This window comes from Oncorhynchus mykiss, chromosome 18 (assembly GCF_013265735.2).
Source record: "Oncorhynchus mykiss isolate Arlee chromosome 18, USDA_OmykA_1.1, whole genome shotgun sequence".
In the NCBI taxonomy this organism is placed as follows: Eukaryota; Metazoa; Chordata; class Actinopteri; order Salmoniformes; family Salmonidae; genus Oncorhynchus; species Oncorhynchus mykiss.
In genome coordinates this window covers 14896955-14909331 of record NC_048582.1, presented here as the reverse complement: position 1 = coordinate 14909331, position 12377 = coordinate 14896955, and the positions used below count along the sequence as shown (strand labels likewise).

Sequence of the window (12377 nt, the reverse complement as noted above, 5' to 3'; positions counted from 1 at the left end):
TGGTTGAAAGGTAGCTTTTGATCTGACAGGCCAGGGTGTAAGGTGGAGAGGAGGGAGATGATGAGGAAGAGGTGGGGAGGATGAGGGGAAGAGGAGGAGAAGGAGCCACTGTCCAGGAATGACATCTAAAAATTGAACTAACTCACAACATGAACCTCATGAACCTCATGACACTCACCTGTGTCACAATTAAGTGACTTCCTTTTCAAATCTCCTTTCCTTGTCTCCTTTCCTTGTCTACTATCCTTCCCATAGAGACTTTAACGATTATAACACTTTGTCCATTCCACCAAAACCAAGCAGCCTCTTGTTACCCCAGCTATACCTCCCCTTTCCCTCATCATGTTATCAAGCCAAAGACCAGACACCCAAAACCAGACCACCCCAGTCCAGCACAGCCAGCAACGCCCACACCGCTAGTGGAGTTGTTCTGCCAACTTAGATGTCTGCCGAGTTCTACACATAGGTTTTGAAAACAGCTTGACTGTTTGGGGTTTGAACTACTTTTACAAAAATGTGCAGGTAATTGGCATAGACTATTTATAGTCGCCATATGCCAACCTGAAAATGCGTCATATTGCCTGATGTGCCTCTTGTTTCAGCGCATGACAGAAATGATAGAGTACAGTAGTCTACCAGTGCAAACAAGGAGAGGTGGATTTTATATTGAGTTTCAAGCTAAGGTAAACCTTTCTAAACAAATGGAGGCTAACAAGGAAAGTTGCGTGGGTGATAGGAAGACTGCGTGACAGTGACGTCTGCGGTGTTATTAGAAACGATGAGTGACAGGTAAACAAACAGACGTCAACGCAAATGTGCCCTGAAGCCAAACATACAGACCTCCTTTTAATCCATTGTCAAGTTCAGATCGTGTACTCAAACTACCTATTTTTACTTAAACGAAATCAGGCCAAATTCATTATTTTTCTTACCTTTGATAAGATTGTGGATTCTTCTTTCTCTTTCTCCTCATAGCGACCGAGGGGCACCAACAACTCGTCCTCACAACAGATGAAACTCACAGTACATCCCATATAGACGAATTCAGCGAACAATGATCCATTCAATTCAAATCAATGTCCGGATATATCGTGTTGCGGCTCTGCTCTATTTTTTTTCAAATCAAAGCTTACGGTCGCAGTTTCCAAAATACACACTGAAAACTCATGCAGGTGAGACAGGCGCGAGTAGTCTACAACCCGTGCTCCAGTCTCCTCAATAAATCTCGCAGACATTACTCAGTATTCCCGCTGAGATTTGGTGGATAAAATCCGTCGCCTACATTTCCCTACCCCACGCTGGTATGGAGTGGAGCGAAGGCACCCGCAAATGTGTTTGTAGTTCAACTCTGCTCATTCCTCCCTCCCTCAGCCTCTCATAACCTGCCCAGTACGACAACTTCCAAAGACTGGTCCCCGTGTGGAGCATAAGCATGCTTTCTTCAAAGGGATGGGTGTTAAAATATGTTTAGCCTTGAAACGTGTGTGTTTATTAATGATGATGAATATTATTATTGACCTAATATTTAACTATCGATGAACTACAGTACTTCATCCACATACTGTTATTTATATTATTTATTTAGCTCCTTTGCACCCCAGTATATCTTCTTGCACACATCTTCTACACATCTATCACTCCAGTGTTTAATTGCTATATTGTAATTATTTTGCCACTATGGCCTATATATTGCCTTACCTCCCTTATCCTACCTCATTTGCACACACTGTATATATACTTTTTCTATTGTATAATTGACTGTATATTTGTTTATTCCATGTGTAACTCTGTGTTGTTGTTTGTGTCGCACTGCTTTACTTCATCTTGGCCAGGTCGCAGTTGTAAATGAGAACTTGTTCTCCACTAGCCTACCTGGTTAAATAAAGGTGAAATAAAAACATAAAATAAAAACGTATAAACCCTATTGCAATCAACATATTTATATTGTCCTTTGTAGCTTTCCAAGTTGTGTGATAAGAGATTAACAACCACCTGCAACATTATTCCTTGGATTCCATGTCTGCGTCTGAAATGTTTCATCTCCATTTTAGTCATTTGGCAGACACTCTTATCCAGAGTGACTTACAATTGGCCCAGGTCAAAAGTAGTGAACTATATACAGTAGTGTGTGGGGTGCCATTTCAGACTAAACCCATGTTTGCCGAGTTTACCTGACTTGCCTAGTTAAATAAAGGTTCAATAAAAAATAACTACAAAAACGTGTTGTTTATACTGCAACAGCCAGATCATACTGAGTGTTGGAGCCATCTGAACAGGGGGGAATTCTGTCCCCACACCCAGTTATGATGACTTAGAGAGAGTGCTTTACTGTGAGGTCATGACAGAAAAACAGCCAGATCATACTGAGTGTTGGAGTCATCTGAACAGGGGGGAATTCTGTCCCCACACCCAGTTATGACGACTTAGAGAGAGTGCTTTACTGTGAGGTTATGACAGGAAAACAGCCAGATCATACTGAGTGTTGGAGCCATCTGAACAGGGGGGAATTCTGTCCCCACACCCAGTTATGACGACTTAGAGAGAGTGCTTTACTGTGAGGTTATGACAGAAAAACAGAAACTGTCAGATTTTTCAGGAATGAAAAATGGGACACACTGATGTGGTGTGTGTGCTTGTGTGTGCGTTTGCATGCGTGCCTGTGTGTGTGTGTGTTTTTCTTTAAATGTGGTGTGTGTGTTTATACTGTATGTGAGCATATGCCTACACCATGTGTGTGTTTGACCTACTCTGCTGGCTTCCTCATGCTGATTGGTTCAAGGTTGGTAAGGAAGTGCTGAAATAAAGACTTCCTCTAATTTAGTTTATTTATATTCCCATATTATTTGAACTGCGGTTCTCTACTCTGGCTTCCTATCATGGAATATCAGCTGCACTTTCTAGGCGTCAGAAATTACCTGGCATGTACTAAGAAACAACATGGTCAAATTATAATTGCACAGTAATAACACATGCCCTACTTGTTTGTTTCTTTGGGATTCATCCCCAGTGCATGTTTGATTGAATTCCACCCATGTTTTGCAGGTAGGAGGAGGGGGTTGCAGTTGCATCAGAGTGACCTCATCACGTTGCAGGGTTGGACAATGCCTCTCTGGGGGGGAGAAGTTAAGGATGTTGAGAACCGAGCCTTCTCCTATACATAGGCTGAAGGACCCTTGCTGCTCCTGCTTAAAACCACAATTTTCATGTTTACAGCTCCTTGGTCAAGCCTGACCAGTAACAGAATCAAAACATTACATCACATACAGTCACACATATGCTCTCTCTCTCTCTCTCTCTCTCTCTCTCTCTCTCTCTCTCTCTCTCTCTCTCTCTCTCTCTCTCTCTCTCTCTCTCTCTCTCTCTCTCTTTCTCTCTCTCTCTATTTCTCTTTCTCTCTCTCTCTCTCTTTCTCTCCCTCTCTCTCGCTCTTTCTCTCTCACACGCACACACACACACACACACGCACGCACGCACGCACGCACGCACACACACACACACACACACACACACACACACACACGCTGCTATTCCTTGTGCTCTGCTCACCAAGGTATAACAGTGTTTGGAATGAGGCCTATAAAACACATCTGTCCAATCCCTGGAGGAAGATCAGGTTCATAATGAGGTTACTATGCAGTAGTTATGGAGTAGTATATCTGTAGGTCTGTCAGTCTCTCTGGGGGACTGGTTCAATGCCAGAACACCACTCATACAGAGAAGAACCAACTTTTATATCATGTTTATTTGCTCTAACGTTGAATGTGATAATCACTCATAATGAAACTGTACGTTGACTACAGTAGCTGAGAACAAGCATCTGTGCTAGTTGAAGAGGAATATGGACACACATTCTCATGTTTATCCACACACACACACACACACACACACACACACACACACACACACACACACACACACACACACATCTGACACTCCGTAGAGCAGGAAAAAAAACACTGTAAAAACACCATAAAATCTGCTAAGGTGATTACATTTTAAAATCTGTTCCTAAGTATTCCCACTCATAATAGTGACTATGTTTTAGTCAAATATTATATCTGTTTGGGTCAATTTGCAGTCCACAAATTCTTAGTAATTGTGTTCTGGCCCCCTGACCATCCGCTCAAGAAAAAAATGTCCCACAGCTGAATCTAGTTGATGATCCTGCCCTAGAGGCTAGAGTGTGTTTGATCTGTCAGCAGGCTGTCCAGGGTTGATGACATGCTTGAGGCCACCCAAAGACCTTGGCACCTTGGGAAAGAACATGGTGGGTTCATTCTGTGTTTTTTTTAGGTGTGTTTGTGAGTGTGTGTAAAATTAGTACTGCTTGCGTCATGGGCAAATCTTATCATGGCCTAATTCTGAATTTCCAATTAGTTCCACAGTTTCTCTTGAAAACGTGTCTCTAAGTACATTTTGGCACTGCTCAATTGCATTTTCCATCTTTTGCAGCCATAACCAAGTGAAATGGCCACAGAAACAGACTATTCTTCCAGGCTGTTAGTTTAACATCTCCCTAAAGCTCCCTTCAAGCTACGATATGTACGTTTTGGGGCAACCCAACCATAATTCACATAGAAATGTTAGTTATAGATCTGTCATTCTCATTTAAAGTAAGTCTAAGAAGCGGTAGGTCTGTTTTGGTTATGTAAAATATATTAGGTGAACTATTAGAATTTTAGCAACCAGGAAATGGCAGAGCATCTCTAAGGCCCTTGGGGAGCATGTAGGTGATGAGTGCTGCGTCGTTGTGTTGGGGTTAGGAACCTCTCTGTCAGTGGAAGGAGAGACAGGAAGAGAGAGGAGGTCATGTGAAGAGGGATGAGGAGAGAGAAACAGATAAAAGGAGGGAGGATTCAGTGATAAAGAGATACAGGAGAGTGTGTAAGGGTGAGGTAGAGAGAGATAAAGGAGAGAGAGATTGTGTAAGGGTGAGGTAGAGAGAGATACAGGAGAGAGAGATTGTGTAAGGGTGAGGTAGAAAGAGATACAGGAGAGAGATTGTGTAAGGGTGAGGTAGAGAGAGATACAGGAGAGAGAGATTGTGTAAGGGTGAGGTAGAGAGAGATACAGGAGAGAGAGATTGTGTAAGGGTGAGGTAGAGAGAGATACAGGAGAGAGAGATTGTGTAAGGGTGAGGTAGAGAGAGATACAGGAGAGAGAGATTGTGTAAGGGTGAGGTAGAGAGAGATACTGGGTGAGGTAGAGAGAGATACAGAATAGATTGTGTAAGGGTGAAGTAGAGAGAGATACAGGAGAGAGAGATTGTGTAAGGGTGAGGTAGAGAGAGATACAGGAGAGAGAGATTGTGTAAGGGGGAGGTAGAGAGAGATACAGGAGAGAGAGATTGTGTAAGGGTGAGGTAGAGAGAGATACAGGAGAGAGAGATTGTGTAAGGGTGAGGTAGAGAGAGAGAGAGATACTGGGTGAGGTAGAGAGAGATACAGAAGAGATTGTGTAAGGGTGAGGTAGAGAGAGATACAGGGAGTGAGGACAGGGGGGCACAGAGTTCCTTGGCTGTCTTTTTTGTCATTAGTCTACTGTTGATACAGTCCCAACATGTTTTCCTGTCAGCAGTCAAGTTTTTTGGACTCAAGATATGTATCTTGAAAATTTGGTTAATGACATGCAAAACATTTTGGGACTGTATCAACAGTGGAGTAATGAAAAAAAATACCAAAATACCGTTTTTATTGGATTATTCCTTCAACACACTGACTCACTGAGGGTGACAACGATGCACCAAAAATGCAAAAATCTCATTCTCTCTCTCCTCTCCTCCCTATTTTTTAAAAATTCACCTTTATTTAACTAGGCAAGTCAGTTAAGAACATATTCTTATTTTCAATGATGGCCTAGGAACGGTGGGTTAACTGCCTTGTTCAGTGGCAGAACGACCGATTTTCACCTTGTCAGCTCGGAGGATTCAATCTTGCAAACCACCTGCCTCTCATTGCACTCCACTGCCTGTTACGCGAATGCAGTAGAAGCCAAAGTAAGTTGCTAGCTAGCATTAAACTTATCTTATAAAAAACAATCAATCAATCATAATCAACATTTATAACTACACATGGTTGATGATATTACTAGTTTATCTAGCGTGTCCTGTGTTGCATATAATCGATGCAACGCTGGGGGATGATTTAACAAAAACGCATTTGCGAAAAAAGCACAATCGTTGGACGACTGTACCTAACCATGAACACCAATGCCTTTCTTAAAATCAATACACAGAAGTATATATTTTTAAACCTGCATATTTAGCTAAAAGAAATCCAAGTTAGCAGGCAATATTAACCAGGTGAAATTGTGTCACTTCTCTTGCGTTCATTGCACGCAGAGTCAGGGTATATGCAACAGTTTGGGCAGCCTGGCTCATTGTAAACTAATTTGCCAGAATTTTACGTAATTATGACATAACATTGAAGGTTGTGCAATGTAACAATAATATATAGACTTAGGGATGCCACCCGTTAGATAAAATACCGAACGGTTCCGTATTTCACTGAAATAATAAACATTTTGTTTTCGAAATGATAGTTTCCGGATTCGACCATATTAATGACCAGAGGCTCGTATTTCTGTGTGTTATTATGTTATAATTAAGTCTATGATTTGATAGAGCAGTCTGACTGAGCGCTGTGCTCTTCGCAAGCACAGCGCTGTTTATGACTTCAAGCCTATCAGCCTAATGGCTGGTGTAACTGATGTGAAATGGCTAGCTAGTTAGCGCTAATAGCGTCTCAAACGTCACTCACTCTGAGACTTGGAGTAGTTATTCCCCTTGCTCTGCAAGGGCCGCGGCTTTTGTAGAGTGACGGGTAATGCTGCTTCGAGTGTGGTTGTTGTCGATGTGTTCCTGGTTCGAGCCCAGGTAGGGGCGAGGAGAGGGATGGAAGCTATACTGTTACACTGGCAATACTATAGTGCCTATAAGAACATCCAATAGTCAAAGGTATATGAAATACAAATGGTAGAGAGAAATAGTCCTATAAATACTATATTAACTACAACCTAAAACATCTTACCTCGGAATATTGAAGTCTCATGTTAAAAGGAACCACCAGCTTTCATATGTTCTCATGTTCTGAGCAAGGAACTTAAACGTTAGCTTTTTTACATGGCACATATTGCACTTTTACTTTCTTCTCCAACCCTTTGTTTTTGTATTATTTAAACCAAATTGAACATGTTTCATTATCTATTTGAGGCTAAATTGATTTTTATTGATGTATTATATTAAGTTTAAAAAAGTGTTCATTTGGTATAGTTGTAATTGTCATTATTACATTTTTTTTAAATAAAAATTGTCCGATTAATCGGTATCGGCTTTTTTGGTCCTCGGGGTTGAAAGATCGTAATCGGTCGACCTCTAGTGGGTAGTTAGTATATGGGGCTTTGGTGACAAAACGGATGGCACTGTGATAGACTGCATCCAATTTATTGAGTAGGGTATTGGAGCCTATTTTGTAAATGACATCGCCTGTCCACATCATCCAAACAGAAGACAGGTCCAATATCATAACTGTGACATACTCTGGGCAGCTTTCAAATAGTTGTGACCTCATTATGGCTGTCTTCACCAGCTAGCTAATCAGGAGGCCTATGGTGCAGTCAGAGCTGGTATCCCCATTCAGACCCATGTAATGACTGCCATCTGCTGGTGAATGGGAGTAATAGTAATTTAGTAATAACAGAACATATGGGTAATACACCGGCTGTAGGGCCTTCTTAATACCAAACACTAGAAGGGAGCCAATTATAGCCTTTCGAACCATGTATGGTGAGATAGCTTGCCTGAGACCTAAAATACATCTGCCGGCCCCTGACTAGAAGGTAACTTCTGGGGGGGGGTTTAACTCTTGAGTGTTGAAAGATTTGGAACTAGTTGGTCACATCACAGTTGAGTTTACTGTGTCATTATTCCCTTTGAGGAAATGTGTCTGGTGTCTTATCAAGCAGCTTTGGACAAACAACAACAGTACAGGGTATTTATTACCTAATACAACAGACAACAGAGGGCATTATATACATGTACAGACACCAGGGGCATTAGTATATGGAGGGACATTAAAGATCACATACATACAGGATCTGAGTCTGCAGCCTGATAGTGCCAGCACATATTCAATGTCAGGCAAGGAATGTTAGGTTACAATACGTTACAAAGGGACAATCTTATACGTTATTCAAAGCAGGGTTGGAGTTAATTCAATTTCAATTCCAGTCAGTTCAGAAAGTGAACCAAATTTCGATTTAAAAAATGTCCTCATTGAAAAGCATTGGAATTTGAATTTTAGAGTGCTTCCTGAATTGAGTGGAATTGAAATGGAATGGACCCCAACCCTGATTCAAAGTAATGTGGGGACAACCTGTCAGATCAATCATAACAGTCCATTCCCTTCTGAGGTCTGGGATGTGGACCTACTAAATCCGGACGAAGACCCCCTCTCTGGTCCCCGTGACTTCCTGACCAGGGCACCCAGGTTCCCCCTGAACTTCTCCCCCACGAAGGCATACAGCACTGGGTTAACAAAGCTGTGGACCAGGGCCAGGCTGTGGGTGACCTGGAGGGCCAGGTCCACCCTGTTCCTCACAGCACAGTCGAAGCGCACCAGCTTGGCCCTCATCAGGGTGTCGGCCATCACCGTCATGTGTAACGGCGTCCAGCACAGGAGGAAGGCGAACACCACGGCAATGATGACCCGCATGGCCCTGTGCTTCTGGAAGCCGTGCGTCTGCAGCAACCGGGCCACGGTGATGCTGTAGCACGCCACCATGATGACTAGTGGGAGCAGGAACCCTAGGATGTGGCGTAGGCCGCGAGTAGCGAGCCGCCAGTGGGTGGCGCTGCTGAGGTCAAAGTGCTCAGCACACCTCGTCGGACCACCTCTCTGGGGCGTGAAAGCGTCGTTGAAGAGGGCAGGGAGAGAGAGGGCGCCCCCCAGAGTCCAGATGAAGGTGCAGGCGTACCATCTGCAAGCCCTTCGGTGGCCCTTACGGGACTTGGCTGGGCGAACGATCACCAGGTAGCGGTCGACACTGATACACACCAGGAACAGGATGCTGGTGTAGAAGCTAGCCTCCATAACCAGGCTGAGGAACTTACACAGGAAGTCACCAAAGATCCAGCCGTGGAGCGTGTTAGCAGCCCAGAAGGGCAGGGTCAGAGCCAGCAGCCCGTCAGCTACAGTCAGGTGAAACAGGTAGACGTCGGATGGGGTCAGGGACTGTTGACTGAAGCCAATCACGAGCCCCACAAGTAGGTTACCAGGAACAGCCAATAGGAAGATGGCGACGTGAAGGACACACAGGAATATGACGGCACCGGGAGAAAGGGGCTGAGCTGCACAGGATAATGTGTTAAAGTTCAGGTCAAAGGAGGTGATGTTGAAGTAATAGGAGTCATTGGCTGATTTATAGTCATAGTCTGATTTATAATCATAGTCCAGGACCTCTGTTGGAGATGGGGAAAACAGTAGTCAGTGGGGATCTTTTTAATGATATGATCACCTAGTCTTATACTGTTATTCTATCTAAAGCTTCTTATACAGTCAACAGTACATTTATTTCTATGGATCTATCCATCCCATCCTCCATCCACCCACCCAAACCCATCCACCCACCCACCCAAACCCATCCATCCATCCATCCACCCACCCACCCAAACCCATTCATCCAGCCACCCACCCAAACTGATCCATCCATCCATCCAACCAAACCCATCCCATCCAAACTCATCCATCTATCCTCCCAAACTCATCCATCCATCCACCTAAACCCCTCCATCCACCCAAACATCCAACAACACTCATCCATCCATCCACCCACTCAAAGCCATCCATCCACCCAGACCCATCCATCCACCCATCCAAACTCATCCATCCATCCTCCCAAACTCATCCATCCATCCACCTAAACCCATCCATCCACCCAAACATCCACCCACACTCATCCATCCATCCACCCACCCACTCAAACCCATCCATCCAGACCTATCCCTTCATCAATCCAAACCCATCCATCCATCTACTCAAACCCATCGACCCACCCAAACTCATCCATCCATCCATCCATCCATCCACCCACCCAAACCCATCCATCCATCCACCCACCCATCCATCCCTCCATCTGAATTTAATGAGTATTCTACAAACTATATAGGTTCTCACCTGTCATCTTTGCATCCAGCTCTATGATAATGAAGAGAGAATTGCCACTGTTTTAAAGACATCACAGCTGGGATGGAAGTGTCAAGACATCCTGTTAATTAAGAGAACAATGTTGTGTCACTGCACTTGAGTCATTTGTCAGCCTCAAATTCTACCTCCTAAATGATTAGAAATGAAAGTCATAGACTCCACTTGTTCATTGAATTGTTAAAAAGAGAAGTTTGACAGCAGTTTGGAACTTTTTAGGCAGTTTCTTTTTCTGTCAGCTGTTGGTGGATCTGAGAGCACATTACTAAATATAATATGGTAAGATAGAGACAGACAGAGAAAGACTAGCCTTTAACTTCTGATGCCCTTGTCTTTGTTGAGACATCTTCACTTAAAGACATCCTCCAGTGATTTTTTTACTTTTACTGTTTTTAAAGCAGTATCCCAAGTATAAATAAAATGGCGTCGGAGGAAATGGCAGCAGTTTTACGGGCGGCAAACCAATTGTGCTATTATGTGGGGGTTTTTACAACTTGTTTTGTACATAATGTTTCTGCAACCGTATTTTACGGCAAAAAAAGAGCTTCTGGATATCAGGACAGCGATCACTCACCTCTGATTACACGAAGAGCTTCTGGATATCAGGACAGCGATCACTCACCTCTGGTTAGACAAATATTTTTTCTACAAGGAGGGCGCACAAGACATTCTCCTAACACCCCCGTTATTTGCAAGAGGAAGCGACGCTGGTACAGAGGACAAAGAACCGGATGCCTGGTCAGGACCCGGATAAGGCGAGTGGGAAAGCTCCCGTCACCGTTAATACTACTCACCAACGTGCAATCATTGGACAATAAATTAGACGAAGTACAATCACGAATATCCTACCAACGGGTCTTCAAAAACTGTCATATCCTCTGTTTCACGGAATCGTGGCTGAATGACGACATGGATATTCAGCTAGCAGGATATACTCTAAACTGGCAAGATAGACGTAAGACGGGGTGGGGGGGGGGGGGGGGGGGGGGGGTCTGTGCATACTTGTTAACAACAGCTGGTGCTGTCTAAGGAAGTCTAAGGAAGTCTCTAGATTTTGCTCGCCTGAAGTAGAGTATATTGTGATAAATTGCAAGCCACACAACTTGCCTAGAGAGTTTTAAGCTATAGTTTATGTGGCTGTTTTTTTACCACCACAGACAGATGCAGGCACTAAGACCGCACTCAGTCAGTTGTATACGGAAATAAGCAAACAGGAAACTCCACACACAGAGACGCATACAAAGCTCTCCCTCGCCCTCCATTTGGTAAATCTGACCTCAACTCTATCCCCCTAATTCCTGCTTACAAGCAAAAATTAAAGCAGGGAAGCACCAGTGACTCGGTCTATAAACAAGTGGTCAGATGAAGCAGATGCTAAACTACAGGACTGCATTGCTATTGTAACAGGTATGGTTATGCCTCTAAAGAAATGTGTATTTAATGTTCAAGCATTCTTATTGGTTGGTTCAACTCTGATGACAATAAGGTGGGTTGTGATTGGCCCCGATTGCAGAGAGGGGGGGATCGCGAACGTCAGGTCTTCCCAGTATGAAAATGTGATGCAATGGGTAGGTCACGTTCTGAATATTGTTTTCTATTTTACAATGTGTACAAGTTTGCTGTACGTCACTGATTTATACATGTGTGGGTATATGGTACATTTTAGGGATTGAGGTGCCTTCTGGGATGTGCTTTGGCATATGATTGCTGTAAATAAGTGTGTTAGCTAGCATACACCGATGTATGAGAGCATCAGCTGTTCCGGGCAACTTTGTGATCATGTGATCATGCTCTCTGTAGCCAACGTGAGTAAGACCTTTAAACAGGTCTACATACACAAGGCTGCGGGGCCAGATACTTATTTTCCAACTTAATTTGCAAATAAATTCATAAAAAATCCTACAATGTGATTTTCTGGATTTTTTTTCTCATTTTGTCTGTCATAGTTGAAGTGTACATATGATGAAAATTACAGGCCTCTCTCATCTTTTTAAGTGGGAGAACTTGCACAATTGGTGGCTGACTAAATACTTTTTTGCCCCACTGTACACATGGTTAGCAGATGTTAATGCGAGTGTAGAGAAATGCTTGTGCTTCTAGTTCCGACAATGCAGTAATAATCAACGAGTAATCTAACCTAACAATTTCACAACTACCTTATACACACACATTGTAAAG

General features: G+C 43.3%; 2 protein-coding genes across 6 annotated transcripts in view; both read right to left on the bottom strand.

The window, feature by feature from the left end:
- Positions 1-1378, bottom strand: part of LOC110495438 (tensin) — a 225381-nt gene extending 224003 nt beyond the window's left edge. For 3 of the 4 annotated variants that reach the window (XM_036951922.1, XM_036951925.1, XM_036951926.1), the window contains exon 1: positions 933-1378. In XM_036951922.1, coding sequence (XP_036807817.1) covers positions 933-1034 — 102 coding nt within the window. In that variant the 5' untranslated portion in view covers positions 1035-1378. The remainder of the gene's footprint in view (positions 1-932) is intronic. The other variant, XM_036951928.1, reaches the window with a different exon arrangement.
- A 6599-nt stretch (positions 1379-7977) lies between these two features.
- On the bottom strand, positions 7978-11178 carry il8r (interleukin 8 receptor). 2 transcript variants are annotated; one of them, XM_036951026.1, is made up of 3 exons: positions 10774-11178; positions 10173-10263; positions 7978-9346 (listed from the first exon to the last, which is right to left on the bottom strand). In XM_036951026.1, exons 2-3 carry the CDS (start codon positions 10177-10179, stop codon positions 8385-8387), a joined length of 969 nt encoding a protein of 322 aa, XP_036806921.1. In that variant the 5' UTR covers positions 10180-10263; positions 10774-11178; the 3' UTR covers positions 7978-8384.
- Between the last annotated feature and the right edge of the window lie 1199 nt (positions 11179-12377).